The 19,404-nt window shown below is 37.3% G+C and overlaps 1 protein-coding gene across 1 annotated transcript in view; it reads left to right on the forward strand.

Annotated features, from left to right (window-relative positions):
* AVEN (apoptosis and caspase activation inhibitor) overlaps positions 1–19,404 on the forward strand; it is a 108,382-nt gene that overhangs the window by 11,768 nt on the left and 77,210 nt on the right. Inside the window, exon 2 of the mRNA XM_061998750.1 lies at positions 13,067–13,244. Within this exon, the coding sequence (XP_061854734.1) occupies positions 13,067–13,244 (178 nt within the window). The remainder of the gene's footprint in view (positions 1–13,066; positions 13,245–19,404) is intronic.

The following is a 19,404-nucleotide window of genomic DNA, read 5'->3' on the forward strand; positions in this document are numbered from 1 at the left end:
AGAGAAGGCCGAAGTACTGAATGCCTTCTTTGCTTCAGTCTTTACAACCAAGGCTGGCCTTTGGGAAGCCCAGTCCAGCAAGGATAGTAGGATGACCAGCACAGCAGAGGATTTGCCCTGGGTGGAAGAGGAAGAGGTTAAAGACTTGTTGGGCAAGCTTAAGGCTCATAAGTCAATGAGTCCTGGTGGGATGCATCCTAGAGTGCTGAGGGAGCTGGCTGATGTGATTGTGAAGCCTCTCTCCATCATTTTTGAACAATCATGGAGGACAGATGGGGTGCCTGAGGACTGGAGAAAGGCCAGTGTCACTCCAGTCTTCAAAAAGGGCAGGAAGGACAACCCAGGAAACTACAGGCTGGCCAGCCTCACCTCCATCCCTGGAAAGGTGATGGAACAACTCATCCTGCGTATTATCACTAAACATATGACGGAAAAGGTGGTTATCAGGGGAATCAACATGGATTCACCAAGGGGAAATCCTGTTTGACCAGTCTGACAGCTTTCTATGAGTGCATAACCAGCTGGCTAGATGAGGGGAGAGCAGTCGATGTCATCTACCTTGACTTCAGCAAGGCTTTTGACACTGTCTCCCAGAACATCCTCATCAGAAAGCTCAAACAGTGTTGCTTGGATGAATGGACAGTGAGGTGGATTGAGAGCTGGCTGAATGACAGAGCCCAGAGGGTGGTGATCAATGGCACAGAATCGAGTTGGAGGCCTGTGGCCAGTGGAGTTCCACAGGGATTGGTTCTGGGGCCAGTCTTGTTCAACATCTTCATCAACGACCTGGATGAGGGGACAGAGTGTACCCTCAGCAAGTTCCCTGATGACACTAAACTGGGAGGACTGGCTGATTCCCCAGAAGGCTGTGCTGCCATTCAGTGGGATCTCAACCGGCTTGAGAGCTGGGCAGAGAGGAACCTCCTGAGGTTCAACAAGGACAAGTGCAGAGTCCTGCACCTGGGAAGGAACAACCCCATGCACCAGTACAGGCTGAGGGTCGAACTGCTGGAGAGCAGCTCTGCAGAGAGAGACCTGGGAGTACTGATTGATAATAAACTAACCACAAGCCAACAATGTGCCCTCGTGGCCAAGAAGGCCAGTGACATCCTGGGATGCATCAAGAAGAGTGTGGCCATCAGGTCAAGGGAGGTTCTTCTCTCCCTCTCCTCTGCCCTGGTGAGGCCTCATCTGGAGTCCTGTGTCCTGTTCTGGGCTCCCCAGCTCAAGAGGGACAGGGAAGTGCTGGAGAGAGTCCAGTGCAGGGCCACCAAGATGATCAGGGGACTGGAATATCTTTCATATGAGGAAAGACTGTGGGAACTGGGGCTGTTTAGTCTAGAAAAGAGGAGACTAAGGGGAGATCTTATTAACATTTACAAATGTCTAAATGGTGGGTGTCAGTAAGTTGGGACATCCTTTTTTTTCTATTGTAGCTAGCAACAAGACAAGGGGTAATGGGATGAAGTTGGAACACAAAAAGTTCCATTTAAATATAAGAAAAAACTATTTCACTGTGAGGGTGACGGCTCCCTGGCACAGGCTGCCCAGAGTTATTGTGGTGTCTCCTTCCTTGGAGGTCTTCAAGACCCGCCTGGACATGTTCCTATGCGACCTGATCTAGGTGAACCTGCTTCTGGAAGGCAGTTGGACTAGATGATCTCTAAAGGTCCTTTCAACCCCTACCATTCTATGATTCTATGATAAATTATCATATTTCTGTTGCTTATAGCAGGTGACTGCTTTGAGACTAAGAGCATGCTACACATTCAATGTGTAAAATGGTGCTTCTGGCTTAGCCAAGTCAGAACAGTGTGATGTCTCTACATTTTTTTTTTTTTTAATCTATGTTACAATGATGTGTTGATACATAGCAGAATCTCCAAATGTGTTCATCAGTAAATCTCAAACTATACTTTAGCAGCTGGAGGACATACTGCTTTGGGAGCTATAATACTTCATATACCATCTTTGAGTTATACTACTAAGAGAGCTTAAAAGTGGGGTATGTGGAGTGTTGCTGTCTTTTGTTTTGGAGGAGTGTCATAGAGACACACGATCCATCATACCGCTATATTTTTAAGTACAGTACTTGTGGGTTCAACATAAGCCTGTCTCTCTTGGAGGCAAACCCACTACAGATCAGATGTTTGGCAGTAATTTGCTTCATTATGGGACAGCATATTGAAAAATGCCTGCAGGTACTCCAGCTGATTAATTCCTCTTTTTGGCTGAGTTTATACTAGGAAAGGGGCTACTGACTTCCAGAAGGCAAGCTGGTAATGGAGGGTGTGAGTGCCTGCTTTTTTACTGCTTGGATGTACTGTCAGGGAAATCCTGCCTTGATTATGTGACAGGTATTGCAGTCTCTAAGTTTGGAAGTGTGTCCTTGATGAATTGCTTTTTTGCTGATTTCCTGTTATTTCCATTACTATGTTGACTGTTGTTTGCAGACATCTATGAAAATGGAAAGAAGGAAAAGTAGGCTTCCTCACTGACCATGCCATACATTTTCCACATCACTGAAGAAACAAGGAAGATGAATTTTGGTGTCTGTTTACGAAGTGGGTAGTTAGTACTGTGTGCATCTTTTCTATTTTTCCACGAAAGAAAGAAATTTATTTTAGGGTTGATCTCAGAAAACCCAAGGAGTTGAGCATAGCATCTTGTTGGTGTAGCATTACTGTAACGTGGTTATTTTATCTAGCATGACTTGATTCTTTTTAAAACCTGTGTCTATAGGTATATATATATATTTTTATATATATATCTTCCTTGCTTGTTCCTTGATAGTGGTATTGCATTCAGCTATATACTTTATGCATTTTGTTTGCATGTTAGACTATCTGCTTTTTATCCTTAGAGTCTTTTATATAATTTATTATTTGTTGATTTACTATGTGACTGTCTATTGGTCCTAAAGATTATCCCTTTTGACTCTCCTTTCTAAAAATATTATCAAATGAGTATATTTGTAATAGCAATTTTACTGCTTCATGGCATGTAATAAGTGTAATAAGGCAACTTAATTACAAAAAGACATGATGGCTGCATCTGCCAGTTGTTTGATAGAAGGGTAGTAAAAATGTGGAGATTTTCAGTACCATGTGAAATTATAATTAGGAAATGGCAGTATATTAGGAATGAAAGATGAAAAACTTAGTGACTGTGCTACTGACCGTGTTGCAGACAGAGAAAGGGGAGAGGAGAGTACTACTGTTCTTTTGAATTTCTTATATAGTACCTTTTTAGGTTTTCAAAATAGTAGACTATCTCCTTATACAGCTGTAGTTTTCATTATGTGAATATTTTTGTGTTTGCAATATGTCAATGCTGGGGGTTTTGTTGTAAATTGAAGATAGAACTTCCCACTGTAAACCAAACATGATACTTGAATACTGAACCACTGAAAATGTGCATTATGCATGGCTCAGTAGCTATCTTAAAGCAGTAACTCCAAAATGGTACTAAAACTAGTCACTAATGTTCTAAAGTTCACATTGAAAGTTTTAAGTCAACACCAATATGTGTAGCAAAATACCTTTTTTCAATTTCTGTTTTAAAAATGTCGATTTGATGAAAAACTGATGTCTATGTGTATGTCTACATGGAACAGGAATAGTAATGGAGAATTTGCTTGTCTTTAATGGAAATAGAAAACAGAATTGGCTTTAGAAAAGCAAGTTTAACATTGTAAGAAATTAAAGCCAGGGGGATAGCTTAACAGTGTACTTGGCCAATCTAGTGGATGACTGCTGCTAGATATGAAGGAAGGACCTGCTTCCTAGATCCCATGTATGATGGCATGTTTCCAGCCTGTCTAATCATTATTTGTGCTTGTCTGATTCTGCTGTGAACTGATAGAGGGAATTTAAGCTGGCAAAAGCTTAACAGTAGGAAAGAGAAGAAAACTATTGATTATTTTTTCTGCCAATTTAGATGTACTTTTTCAAAGAATACTGTTCTATTTGGTGTCTTTCAGAATTTATTCTTCTTTAATGCTCTGCCAATTGGAAATGTAACAGTATGGATGAATATCACTAGTTATTTTTATGCTTTGGAATACATGGGAAATGAATGTCTTACTCTTTATTTGCTTTTTTTATTTGCAAAATAGATGCATTTTAAAAACCCTAAGCTTTTAACTTTGTATTAAGTATTATCAAATATTTCTGATTTTAAAGACAGAAAATAGTTATTGTGTTATTCAGATGTAACAAATTTTGGAGAACTTATTTCACTCTTCATATAGCGGAAATAATTTGAAACATTGGAGATTTTTTTTAGTTGGTTTTGGATTTTTAAAAATTGTGACAAAAAGTGAATCTCTTGAGAAACCATCACATATTTTTGTTTGCATTAGAAACCCTGAAGCTTCCTCAACATGTTCATTTTGGTCTTGGTAGAGAGTTGCTGGATTTGTTAGTTGTGTTATTCTAAAACAGTGTGCATGTAGGGAGTGTTAAATAGTAAGAGTTGTCTGTAAAACTTTACTCTCTTGAGCAGACTTTGTAAAACAACCTTTGTGGGTTAGGATCAAGGATCAAGTTTGTTCTGCAGATGAATGCTGGTTTGAGTAAGCTTTTTACAAAATTTTTCATGCTTTTACTTCATCATTGACATGGTAGCAGAAGTATGAAGCTTTTTAATACACACCAGTTTGTAATAGGTATGTTTATTGAGATAGGCTGCCTTACTCATCCACTCATGAAGACTAGAAAATTAGCAGTAGTCTTTAAAAAAATCTGCTACTGAACAGTTGAGGTGAATGTAGACCCTTAATAAACATTGGTTTCTTGATGTTACAGAACTCCTCATATGTGTTCCTTACAAGTTATTGTTAAAGCTGTTAATACAACTGCTTTTGTAATTTTAGAAATGCTAGAATAAACCAGTAAAACAAACCACCAAGAATTAGATATGCTATTGGAGGCTTTGAAGCCCTCAGTGGACAAAGCCCCAATATGCTTGGTCTGATTTCAGTTTTGATTTCCTTTTGAGTAGGTGTTTGGACAAGATGACTTCTTGCAATTCCTTTCAGCTTGGATTAGCCTGTAATACTGTGACATTAACGTGTAAGAACTGAATCCTCTTCTGAATACGGTCAATCTCTAGTGCAGCTCAGGATACTCTCTTTAGGAATGACAGATTTGGTAAGAAAAAATAACTTTCTGTAGAAAGTTTCCTTTACCTTTCCAGAGTACTAAGTGTAATTTGTGTTTAGAATATAACATACAACTTACCAATGTGGTTACATATGTATGCAACATTTAACCTCCCTGACTTTGGCAAATACAGCCTATATATAGGAACAATCAGTAATCTGATTGAAAATACTATAACCTTTGTGACAATATACTTACTTTTTAAGTTTTTTTGAAATCTATTATTTCTGTCAAGACAAAAGCTCCTATTTTATATTTGCACTCATGCTTTTGACTGAATGTTTGTAAGAAAAACATTCAGCTTTCTGAAGTTATTGTCATTTTGAAAGGAACAGAGCTGCCAGATTTTCTGCAAGTCCATGTGACAGTTTTGTATAAATTGCATGATGAGTTTGCATAGTTGGCAGTAACTTTCATATAATCATTTCCACTGAATTAAAGAAAAAACACAGTTGATTTTCTGTTGGTAGAAATGTATTGGCTTGGCAAGTTTAGAAAATCAAAAGTTTCTTTATCTGTAGACAGCAGCTGGACAAGCTTCCTACAGACTCTTTGCTCGCAGCATGGCTCAGCCTTGGGGAAGGGAGGCAAATGACTACTTCTACAGTTAATGCAGCTTGTTGATTCTCTCCTGAGTTTCCTAATTAGTACAGAATGGGTGTTGAATTTATAATGATACTATTCTCATAACATACCTCATCAATATCTTTCAGTTTTGAGTTTTAATCTAGATGAACAGAACTGAATTTTAGTTGTTGGATTTTTAGTTTGCAAAACTCTGTATTCAATGAGCAAGTCTTGTAATAATGCAATTTCCAAAATAAATACTTACTTAGCAGGCTCTACCAAGTTCCCAAATCTGCTTCTAATATTAGAGAATAGAGCTTTTGAGACTTTCTTCCCGTGAGCATACTTTGTGTGGTTATTGAGTTTGTATTATCTGTGAGTCAACAGTTTTCAAATTGTTTAGAAACTGCTGAACAAAACGCGAGGGCTGTGTAGTAGAGGTTGGTTTCATTTTGCCCCTGTAAGCCACCTATTGGAAGGACCGTGGAGCTAATCACATGCAAGTAGCTTGCAGAGGCATTTCTGAGATAGCAGTGGAAAGTGAACATTTATGGATTCTTTTCTAGTTTTTGAAAAGGGATATAGTCTGCCATTTATGTCAGTAGTTACAAGCAAATTAACCAAGTAGTTTGTCTGTGGGACGTGGTTTTGATTTTTTGAGGGTTGTTTGAGGTTGTTTTTTTCTGGCTCAGTGCCTCTAAGTAGAGACCTAGCTCCTAATAGAGGCTCTTATTCCAATTCAGTGAGGTGTAAGGTTTGTATAAATATGGCCATAGCTTGTGGAAACATTAACAATGATCTGTGAGAAAGATGAAGTATGACTTGTAGCCTTCTGGTGCTTGATCCTGTTATAACTTTACTGAGTGCAAAGAGTATTTTAAAAGATGGGGTTTTTTTTCGATTAAACAGTAATTGAAAACATTGTTTCGATGTCATAGAATAGCCATGAACTCTGAAGCAAAATGATTTGGTGAGCAAGATTATTGTGTTTACTTTTCATTGTTACTATGGTCAGACTTGTGAATATCATGTCTATGGAAAAAAAATCAGTATAGATAAGCTAACAGCTCAGTTTTTGGCAAGTATTGCTGAGTATTATTACAATACATTATTTGCTGTCTCTGAAAGAAGCTGTAGTATCTTATGGTATCACTACATTAGGAAAATCTTATTTTTCAGGGGAATTTGCAAATGTCTGCTTTGATTTACTTTTCTAAAACCTGGGTTAAGAATCATAGAGTCATAGAATGTTAGGGTTGGAAGGGACCTTTAGAGATCATCTAGTCCTACCCCCCTGCCAAAGCAGGTCAACCTAGATCAAGTTGCATAGGAACATGTCCAGGTGAGTCTTGAAGACCTCCAAGGAAGGAGACTCCACACCCTCCCTGGGCAGCCTGTGCCAGGGCTCCCTCACCTTCACAGTAACATTGTTTTTTCTTATATTTAAATGGAACTTTTTGTGTTCCAGCGTCATCCCATTGCCCCTTGTCCTGTTGCTAGCTACTATAGAAAAAAGGAATATCCCAATCTCCTGACACTCACCATTCAGATATTTGTAAATATTAATAGCAACAAAGAAGAATAGTTTGGGGATTGTACTCCACTCAATACTGACTTTTTAATTTTGTTCTAACTTGCATTCTCTTGTCTGTATGGAAATTTATCATTAATAGTCTTACGTAGACTGAAAAATGTGTTAACGGACTTCATGGCATTTTTCGCAAATGTACATGTATAATATGCTGATAGACATGTTTACCTTGTTAATTCACGATTTTTTTTTTTTAATTGTTTTTAAAAATTAAATTCCTATTTGGCTATATCATTGTGGATTGCATTTTAAATTCCATCATTGAATTTCATCTGATAATTTCATCAAGATAAAGTTCTGTATTATTTCTTGTAGATAATGACATCTGGATTCTAAACACCTACAAAATTGCATCAGTATCAATAAAATGCACTAGTACTTTGTCTTTTCTAAAATAAGAGCATTAATCTAATAAATAAGTTGAAAAATGCAGTCTTGCTTTTGTTTGCTGTAATTCTGAATATATGTTCACTTTTTCTTTTAATAACCTATTTTGCATTTTAGAGAGCCCATTAAATTTCTACTGCAATAAATCAAATAATGTATTCCTTCATCAGCTTTAGATTTAATATTAATAAATGTCTAATTGGTTACAAGACAGAGAAGAGGGACATATACTTAGGGGCTGTAATTAGGTAAATGTTGAAAATCAGAGCAACTTTTTTGGTGGTGATTATACTATAAATAGCTATCATAAGATGTATGACTATCAATCATTATAATAGAGAAAATGAAGCTGTCAGGGGATTCTCCTCTACCTTCCTGGATTTAAGGTAAAAAAAAAGGCATTTAATTAGTAGTTTAAAAAAAAAAAAACAACAAACCTTTTTGAGATTGTTGTATTAATATTGTGCAAAGATAATTCCTAGTGTAATATTGATGCTTCTGTTTGTTCTACCAGCAAAAACCCTGAACCATGAAATTAGATGCAGGTATGTCTTTCCAAGGGCAATTTAAGTCATTAAAGTGTAACTGTAAGTCTTTCACGTTTCCACTTATGTCTGCCTAGAGGAGCCACTCAGTAATTAATGCCAGTCAAGCTACTTTACTTATTGACACTCCTACAAGCCTCTGTCTATAATTTAAAATGTAGAGATTGTGAACTGTTTTGTTGCTTAATTCTATGTGTTTTTTTGACCCCATGACTTACAAGTTCCATCTGTGAAAATTTGACATTAACATGCTGTTCAAATTAGGATGAGGAGGAGAGGAGAAATTGCCTGTGCAGACACCTTACTGTTTTAAATACAAATGAAGATACGTGCCCATTCATGATGCAGTCTTGGTTGGATTCAACCCATAGGATATTTTCGTTTTGTCTTACTAGCCTTTTCACCTGATTACAAGAAAAATTAGCATCGAGACAGATAAGCCGGAATCTCATTGCACTTTGCTGCAGCCTTACAGCAGTTTCCAAGAAAAGAAGAGGGAATCACAACAGTTTACTAAAGGATTTGGTATGTGCTGTTGCTGGTTGGGAGAGCAGCAAATATGGGCAGTAGACAATGGTTATCATGGTCTGTGAACATGCAAATGTCCATGCATGGCAGTGGCTAGTCATTTATTGTGGATATATAAGGTGTCTGGGATATTTAAAGTAGGTGTCTAATGAAGAATGGAAAAGATTAAGGTCATCTTATGTTTCCTATGTATGTTTATGGGAAATATGACATTCAGTACAGTAACACAGAAGTTACAGTAACAAAGGGGAACAGTAGCACTTGATCAATGTAATTGTAAAGTGTTTCTAATGATAAAATGAAAAAAAACCCAAACTATTATATAACTTTGGGAAGAAGGTGAAGGAGAGAAATAGTTATGCTCTCTGTCTCTGTAACAGATTAACAAAAAAGCTAAACCTGTGTTTTCATATGTCTTTCAAAGTAACCTTCTTGGGAAGAGAATTAGGAGAAATATGACAAAACAAATATGAATGGAAACCTAATTAAAAATGCATGATACCTATGAAATAGGGAACGACAGTTGTCCCAAAGAAAGACAAGCTTGACATTTTGTTTCTAAGTTCCTCCTAGTCTCTGTAGAATATTCAAAGTACTGACAAAGATTAAATGTTTAAAACTTTTCTTGGAGAGTTAATAGAATTGAACAAGAAGAGGGTTTACAAGTCCTCTGACTTCCTGAAGGTAATAAATACAGTTTCAGAAAGTCTTAATTGAAGATTTGACTTTTAAAGGGCTGCCAAGTTCTTGTTGAGCTCAGAGGGCTGAGAATTCTCGTTGAGTGTTTGCACACGTGCTTACCATGCTAGGATTGACTGCACTTACAGTGAAGAGCAGTTGTGTAATTGAAACAGAATGTAAGAGGTCACTGTTGTACTTTATCCATTGTGTGCTTCAGCCTTGGTTTGATCCAAACCACTCTGGGTTTCAGTAAATTGAAGGTGACCACAGGGAAAATTGTTCAGAACGTTTGCTTCATTTGGAGACCTTCATTCCTGAACTGTGTGCATCAATATATTCTTGTCTATAGGAAAAGTCAAATAGTCCGCTTTCTTTTTTACTTTTTTTTTTTTCCTCCTCAATACCATACCTTCCCCAACCCTGTACATGGAATTAGTGTATAAAGGAAGGACAGTATGCTAAAATGTCCTTTTGCTCTGATAGAGACGGTTGTGTTTTGCTTTCTTGTGGACAAAAAGTGGAGTCATAGGCTCTGGTAAATGACAGAAGTCATTTACTGGCAAAAACTCCAAATGGTGCAAACTCTTCTGCAGAAGGACATGGCTCTTTCACTGTTGTGTCAATAACTTTGATGAACTTAGCATTTAGGCAGAACACTGTATATTTGTTTTGTTTTTCTGAGATGCAAAACAGTCTAGAGGTTTCCCGCTTTTGTTCAACTGGGCTTTTGCACACTTTCTCACTTTTAAAATTTCAGTGAGGTGTTTAAATGGTAATGTATGTAATACTCTCTGGAACAGAGGCACAGCAGATAAATATTACACTACCTGTGGTATTATAGTGCGTTATAGCACTGAGCAATAATGTGTAGGTGTAGTTCAATACTGTTTAAAGGCATAATCTTTTCTCCTTAGGTAAATGTTGCTGTTTTAAAGGTTATATTTGAATTGCTTTCTAGAATTTGTTTCAGCTTGTATCATTTGTTATTTGAGAATTGGGCAGGAGGGAAGTTATTTTATTTCATTATGTGGAGGACAGATACTCACTCTACTGATTAAGACTCACTTTCAGTAAGGTGTGATGACAATTATAGCAGCATATAGTCTATCTGAAGAAGCAGCTAAGAGGAAATAATGAAGATATTTTTTTATGTGTTTCTGAGGTTGTTACTTTAGGTGGTAGCTGTCTTTTGAGATGGTAGAAGTAAATTATTTTCTGAAGTTTACTGATCAAATTTTTTGTAATATATTTGGTAATTGTAATGGTGAAGATGCATCTTTAAGTTGTTTGAATGTTGAATATTCAAATGTTATTATAAGTAGTTTTCTCCTGTGGCATGGCAGTGCATCATTTAAAATTTACCATTAAACATTTATTAGAAATCTAAGCAGATTTGTATTTGAAGTTTGATCACTTGAAAAGCAAACCTCAGGACAGTACCTGGGGAACCAGGCTGCAAAACTGCTATTAAAACTTCTGAGAATTTGTGGTTTATTTCTTAAAGTTCAAGTTAATGACTTCACACATTTTGTTTCTTAGAAGTAATATGTAACAAAGCTAATAACATAATGTGAGAAAAAAATTAGTACAGTTGAAGAGAAAATGTTTGAATCAGTATTAATTTACTGGAAGTCTGCTAAAATATAGGAGTATTCCTGTTTTGTTTGACAGCTGAAAGAGTGAATCCTTTAAACAGATCTATAATAAATAAATCAATATGTCATAGTTACCTAAGGAGGTTCCGATTTTTTTTTTTTTTTTTTTAAAAAAAACAGAAAGTAAGTACAACACAAATCTGTCTATATAGCACTATACTTACTTTGACTTATGGGTTTTATAAGTTGTTTTGGGAACCAAATTTCATTAGGTTAGCTGTATTATATAAGTAAACATTCAATTTATGGGAGAAGAACAGAAGAGAAATAAATTGATTCTTATCTTGATGTAAGTGGATTTGGACTTTGTGGAAACTATAGCTCTAGATTAATCCCTGGCAATACAGACTTATGACTTCATCCCCTTGCTTATGGAAACAAGCATTTGTCCACAACAATCAGTGTATTTATCTGATGAATAGAAAGAAAAGGGACTTTACATTAAAAATGCACAGAACCATTGAGAATATAGAGAGCATTCTCCTTGTTAGCTGTTTGACAACTGGGAGTATATTTGTATAATTATGACAACTTTTAATCTGTTTTTAAGCTATTTGTCAATTTTTACCATTTGTGAAATCCATCTAAAACGTGTAGAATTGCTCTTCTTGAGCCATGAAAGTAACTCATTGATTATAACACAAGCTAATGAAGTGATGGTGGTTTGTTCCTGATAATACCTTTTTGCAATTGTTTTTACCAGGTTGTTCAATGTTGTACCAGTATGTAAGTTCACAGTACCTGCTTAAAAAAAAGCTAATGTAATTTTAGAAACACTGTAACTGCTAGAGAGTTTAGTAATCTTTCAGCAGGAGATGTTGCAACTCTTCATTTACAAGTGCATTTAAGAACATAAATAATTACTGGTTACATTTAGTTTAAACTATCAAAGCCAAGGTCCTCCTTAAAGCCAGTGTGTAATGGTGAGCTGTAGGGGTGTTTTGGCCTAAGGAAAAGTAACTTGCTGAAAAGTAACTTGCATTTTAGATTATTTTGTACTGAATGGAGGTGGCTTTAAGCTTTATAGCAAAGTGGACAAAACTGTTTTTCACTGCCCTAGTCATGGAGAATGTTGGGACAGTGAAATTTAATGTTATGTCAGTAGCATATGGTTTTTGAAGGGAGAGATGGACTAAAGGAGAGAAGAGAGAGTGGAGGTCTCAGCAGGAATGTTTGGGAGCAGATATGGTGAGAATCTCCTCTTTCTTGATTCCCTCCACCTCCTCAGAGCTTTAGACCTCTGCAGAAAATATGTTCCACAGAACTTCTCTTGTTGTTCTCAGTCCTCCTCTTGCTCCTCTTCCCTTTCCTCCAGGAAACATTTTTTTTCTCTTTATGAACTGACAGTCATTACAGATGAACCCTGGGCTCTGGGAGAGGAGTGCTCTGCTGATATAGAGAATTCAAGGACAGTGAGAGTTTTCCATGGCTTTTGAGTGTTTGTGGCAAACACCTATTTTGCTTTTATCTTAAGCTGACTCTGCAATGAGTTCTCCTTTTGACCCTAGAGCTTTTTAAGATTTTGGACTATAATAGGAATTCTTACATGAATCACTTTTTCTGAATGTTTTTCTGTAGGATATGTCCAACAGAACTGTCTTTCAATTATCATCTATATCACTACAACAGATATAGATACTGTATTAAATTCTTAGTTCTGCTCCCTGCACATTGTGTTCAGTTTCAGGAGGGAGGCTGTTCATTATGGGCTTCCAGGATAGAAGGGACTGAAGCTTCACTAGGGGCTTTTAATTATATTATTGATTAGTTACATACAGTTTAGGAAGGTGGTAGCACCTAATTTAAAATTTTGTTGAGGATCCAGGCTGATTTTTCTTTCTGGATTTTGTTTCTGTGGTTGGGGTTTGTTTGTATGAGTGACTGTTTAAATACAGAACAAAATGCTATTGAGTTGCACTGGCTTAACTGTCCATTTAAATGTCACAGGTAGAGCAGGATGATGATACTGGATCACAAGAGGAAGAAAAGGAAGAACTGAAAAGCTATTCAAGAAGAAAGATTCTTTCCAACTGGAGCCGCTATGAGGAAACAGAAAAAGAGGGACAGAGTGAACGTGGGGAATCGCAGAGAGGAACAGACTTCAATGTTCTGCTTAGCTCAGCAGGTATGCAATTTCTACTCTATAGATAGCTTTTTAGTGTTGTATTTAAAATGTTACTACTTTTTTGGCTGTTGTCTTTGATGATGAAACAGAACCCTAGAACACCATTTCTGTCTGCCTCAGTAAATCTGTCATTGATATATTTAGGAGAGTTCAAAGTCTCCATGGGAGCAGTCTCATAACTTACAGGCTGCACTGAGCCATGACAGATGAGGAGTAAAAGAAGGCTGCAGCATTTGTAGCCTTGTGAAACTACAAGAGTGTGTGCAGCATCCAGTTACTTTTAGCCTATTCTTGATGCCAATGAATTTATTACTGATCTTGGTCATTGAGTTACTTTCGAGAAAACAAAAAATGTCTGGTATGACAAAACAGCAAAACAGTCAAGCAGCTGCGGGTTGTTGTTGTTTGTTTTGACGAAGATTTGTATTCAACACTGTAGGGATGTGTGCATGAATAGCAGGTGTTATTCTCTTTGAAAGTAAAGATCAGTTGTTTTCCCTTTAAAGCAGCTAATAGCAACAGGAGGTGGAGGGACATGATCCTATTTTTATTTTTTGTATCTATACAGATATATACGCAGTTTGACAAAACCCAATAATCTAATGTTATTTTCGAAACTCTTGATGTGCCATTTCGTTGGAATACCATCCAACTCAATCTATTATGCGTTTTTTTTTAATTAACCTGTAAGCTCTGAAATCTCTCAAATCTAAATAGTTAAATTTTTCAGCCACAGCTTGGAGACATAAGTTAGAAATTATCTAAAGAAAATAAGGACAAGAGCTTGCTTTCTTTGTGTCAGAATAGATTTATGAAGTTCAGTATTGCATAAACATTGAGAAGTTTGACCTAAATTACTAGTTTTAAATGTAGGATCATGAGATGTGTATTGACTTTTCTGAATGGCATTTTGCATGATAAGTGGTATTGGAGTCAGTGTGCTTGGTACAAACATCAGACATCGCCTGGGGAGCAAAGTAGGTCTTGCAACTCAAAACTGTTTTAAATCAAAAGACTACCCTGAGCTTCATGTTGCCATGATTGAGCTTTTTAAAACAAACTTTAATATCTCTAACTTTATACTTAACCTTCAGAATGTCTTTAAAATGTTCTGATTAATAGTACTTTTGAAGTGATGATAAAAGGAAATACTATATGTTTCTGCTGAAGTGTAGTTTTGGCAAGTTATACTCCAATACGGTTATTATTAACCTATTTATTGTACTATGAGGTTCTCTTAATGTCTAAAATTAAAATCCTGTTAGTTAGCATTCTCACTAGCTATTAATTCTAAATCTTTCATTTAAAGAGTGTTTTATTTTAGGAGACAATGTGACTGTTCTTGATATTAAAATAAATTGGTAAAAAACAACAATGAAATAAAGTACTGTTAAAGGAATAAAAAAAAGTAGCTTCTAAATGATAATGCAGATTTATTGGAGTGACAAAAAGGCAGTGTATATCAGTGAGTTTTTTTATATGGTTTCTTTTGGCTTATGTGCAAAAACTGAGAATGCAGTCATCTTTATTTCAGTGGCCTGAGATGAAACTTCCATTTCTGCTTAATTTGATAATTTTGACTTCTGCTAGTATATTGCTGTTCAGCTTTCTGAAGTTGCACAATGGATCAAATTCAATTGCAACAAGTAGTTAGGAGAGTACTGCAGATAGAATGAAGTTAAAACTCCATTTTTCATGAATACAAAAGCTTACAAATGTCTTGCAGTTTACTATTAATACATAACAACATGATTACTGCACCCAGTAAGTCCTTTGGCAAAAGCTCAGATTACAAACCTATTCTCAGATGTAATATATAGGTCCCATAATGTTGAAAGCAGAGCCTTAAAGAGAATGCTGCTTCAAGATGTAACTTGGATTTATTCCCAGAAAATACCTTGTTAACTAAATGAGATAGTATCCCAAACCGTTTTTTTCTGTCCTGAAGTAGCAAAGACAGAATTCATGCTAGTAGACAAACTTAAATAAATTCTTGATGTCCAAGAAATTAAAATGCTACGCTCAGTATTTGTTTAATATTTTGTAAATGTCTTTCTAAATATAATTTTCTAGTTGAAATCAACAGAAAAATATCAAAATGAAAAGACTAATATTCTTTGATGGCATCATGCTGATAATTAGCAGGCTTGGTGCTTTAAAATCTAATACATTTTACATTTTTCAATAGCCTGTGAAGACTTTTTAGTTTTTTGCCTATGCTTCCAGCTCATCTCTGCCTCAAGCCAATCTCCAGTGCCACACTGGTTCTGTCTTTTCAATAAAATATTTAGGCCAGACGAGACCCAGATGGTCTCTGCACCTTGTCTCTGTGGTCAGCTTTTACCTGCCTACTAGTTCTTTTCTGTCTCCCTTGCTTCTGTAGATTTTTCTTCGTGTCTGTGTTTCTGATTCTTGGTGGATCTTTTCTCAGCCTGATGTGAGCCAGCTGCCTTCCGCATATATCCATTAAAAGCCATCTCTGTTAGATGTATTCTTCCTCCACTCTATCCAGTCCTGGTGATCATCAGTTCTGGGTTGTTATGCCTGGGATTGTTCAGCTGGCTTAATTTTTTTTCTCATCTGCTGCAGTGTCATCTTGCATTCCTCTTAGTTTCTTTTCTTGTCTAGTTAATTCCAGGTTATTCTTTCAAGCTTCCAGTTCTAATCTGCACTATGTGAAATTTTTTTCCGTCTTCACTTCACATGCTCTTCTGGTATACCTTAAATCCTATTCAGTTACACAACAATATGAAGTGATAGGCTACTATTTTCACCTACAGTAGAGATATCTGCATAATTGAAGTTGCAGAAATATGCAAGACAACACATTTTGTTCGGTGTATCTGGCACTTCACTCATAAGCAGAAGTTGGAGGTTAATACCTTGCGTGTTGAGATGATATACAGAAGGTCACTGGGAAGGCACTGTTTGGCGGTTGGTTGTTGAGCTCTGGCAGATATGGTTGAAAAATACATACAAACGCTGATTTCTAGAATTTTGTAGCTTGACTAGGTCAGGTTAGACTTTTAACAAATTGAGCAGAGTGTACATCTCACACAAAAATATATTTTCCAGCCTGATTTCAGATAGCGATTCAGGTCAGGAACATGGTTACAGTCTTTCAAAGGAAAAGTTTACAAGGGCTTTTTTTCCCCAGATCCTTTCATGACAGAAAAATGTTCCAGCCCGTTCTCTGTCTTTTTTTTTTTTTTTTTTTTCAAAGGCCATGGTGAAGGAAGAGTGAGGAGAAAACCACCTGAACCAGACAACTGACATGAGAAATTTCAGACTGAGTAGCTTTAAAAACAGCTGAAAATAGTCTTAAGAAAGAACTGCCAGGTGGCTTTGATAACAGCTGATGTCACTAGCTGGACAGAGCTTCTTTGTTAGAGCTTATTATATTTGTGTGTAAAGTGGGGTGATAACTTCAGTTTTTAGATCTGTTTCTTTCCTTTTTTTTTAGCGTTCTATGTTTTGGGGTTTTTTTTCTTTTAAGTAGCCTTAAGTAAAGCAAAGAAAACTTTTCTGTATGGGTTTTGATGTCTAGCTGATGGAAACTACAAGTAGATTGTGAAGCCTTCAGGGAATATATCTTGAATCAATTTTAGTAAGAATGCTGTTGAAGCGTAAAGAACAAGAGAAGTGGAAGTGACAGGATAACCTTACTTTGCTAGAAGAATCTTGCTGTATTTGTAGAGCTGTCCTTATTTTTTGACTGATGAGAGTGAAGTATCCCAGAATAGATTTGAGTCCTTCATTAGATTTTTGGCTGTGAATAGATGCTTTAGGTTTAAAAACAGGCTTTTAAAGTGTCACGACAGAGTTGATCAAAATGTATCCAGGGACCCAATCGCTTTCCTTTAAATATAGTAGGCTTTACCAGCCAAAAGTTGCCAACGTACCTGCCTCAATAACAGTGTGCTGAGTTGCAGGATGTGATGATTATCCAAGCAGAAAAAAATAATTCTGGGCATGATTTTCTTCCATTTGTTTTTTTGGCCATGACTGAATAATTCTCATGGCCTTAAAGGATGAGAAGGAAACGTGTGGAGTTCAAACAAAATGGGCAGAATAGTTTTCATGTTGTAAGAAAATATATAATTTCTGAGGGAACCTAGAACCTGAACACTCTAGGAAATGTAGACTGAAAATCAAAGAGTAGTTGCTGGAGCATAATAGTAGTGAGCAGTAAATATGGGAATTGTGAGGTAGTAATTGCTTTCTGTTCCCTAAACCCCTTTTTGGGGGGATTTTAGCCTCTTGCTTTTGGGCCTCTGTTTAATTCTGATACGTCTATTGCACTATAATTGCCACATTTTCATAATTTTCATGGTTGATACATAGATGAGAATTACCACTCTATAGAAGATCTTTGGCTATGTTAGCAAAGTTGAAGGAAAACCTGTTTTTAACACAAACTTTGCTCCAAAAATTTATCTGTTCAGCTTTTCCATCTCAGGTATATACTGACAAAGATGTGGAAAAAATTTATGTTGAGCGCAGACTAAATGAGTTTTCTTATTTTTTCAATGTTAATTGTTCTCAGACAAAAGGAAGACAAGTGACTGGATATGGTTTGAGTGCTAAAAAAGAATCCTTTGAGTTTTAAAATTCTTTGGAATAGCTGAAAATCAGTTTTCTTTACAAAACTGCTTAAGTCATTGCTGATTTGGATTAGCAGTGATACTTGATTGACAACTGTTACTACTTTGTGTTTTGTATATGTTCTGTGAAGTTATTCAGCCCATATAGCTCCATAGGACTGTTTCTGCATCTCTTGCTTGTATCACTGAGATGTCTAGACTAATAAAGAGTTGTTGTTTATCGTTGTCATGGTTTGACATGACAACCTTTTCTGATAAAGGGGGAAGGGACTGTAAAGATGGCTTCTGTAAGTAGTTGCTTGAGACTCTCCCCAGCTCTGAGCCAGACCCACTTCTGAGCTTGAGCCAATTAGACGCCTCCATGATCACTTTTTAAGAAGCCAGAAGAGGAGACTTCTTCCTCCCTCTTCTTCCTCCTTCTGTCTCTTCTTCTGGCTGGTGGTAGTGCAAAGAGTAGGAATAGTGAGAAAAACAACCATGTGGACTTCAAGATCAGTGATGAAAGAGAGGAGGAGGTATGCTGGAGCAGACTCCCCTGCACTCTACAGAGAGGACTGGTGAAGCTAAGATTTATTTGCATTTCTTTAAATGACCCTGTATCAGGGGCAGAGACTCATTTTGCTAAAGCTGGCCCTGGACCAGGGGCAGCAATTCACTTCACTAACGGCCCTGAGCCAGGGACAGTGACTATGGTCAGAGGAGGCCGTGTCCCATGGGAGGGACTCAATCACTTCACTACAGACCCCGAGCCAGGGGCAGTGATTTTCTTCTTTAAAACTATGGCCGAAAGAGGCCGTGTCCCGAAGAAGGGACCCTTTATCACTATGGCCAGAGCAGCCCATGTCCCGAGGAAGGGACTCAATATCCACAGCTGTAACTGTGGGAAGGAACCCATGAAAAAGCAGATCATTAAACTTATGCCCAGAAGAGGCCTTGTCCCAAGAGAGGGACCCTGTAACTGCAGAAAGTGCAACCATGGCAAAGAATCCACACCTGAAATATTCACCAAGGACTGTGTCCCTTGTGAGAGACCCTGGATCGGCAGAAGCCGCAGCTGCTGGGAACAACCCACACCAGAGAAGTTCATTAAGGACTGTGTCCCGGGGGAGGAACCCCGTGTTGGAGCAAGGGAAGAATGCCAGGAGTCGTCCTCATCTGAGAAGAGAGAAGCAGTAGAGCCCATCTGTGAGAGACTGACCACATCCCCCACTCCCTGTCCTGCTGAGCCATTGTAGGGGGAGGAGGTAGAGATATTGGGAGCAGTGAGCTGGGCCTGGGAAGAAAGAAAGGATGAGGGAGGGAGATCTTAAAGTGCAGGTTGTAATTTTCTCATCATCCTATTCCCTTTTGCTTTTATTCCATTCTGTTTCCTGTAAAATAAACTTTCCTACTTTCCTGTCTAAGTCAAGTACTGGAGTCTGTTTTGCCTGGAACCGTAATTGGCAGCGAGCCCTCCCTGCCCTTGTCTTAATCCACAACAACCTTGGTTATCTTTTTATTCCCATTTTGCTGGGGCCTCCGCCATCCTAATGAGAGTGGGGGTGAATGGGGGGCAC

Source organism: Colius striatus, chromosome 6 (genome assembly GCF_028858725.1).
Source record: "Colius striatus isolate bColStr4 chromosome 6, bColStr4.1.hap1, whole genome shotgun sequence".
NCBI lineage: Eukaryota > Metazoa > Chordata > Aves > Coliiformes > Coliidae > Colius > Colius striatus.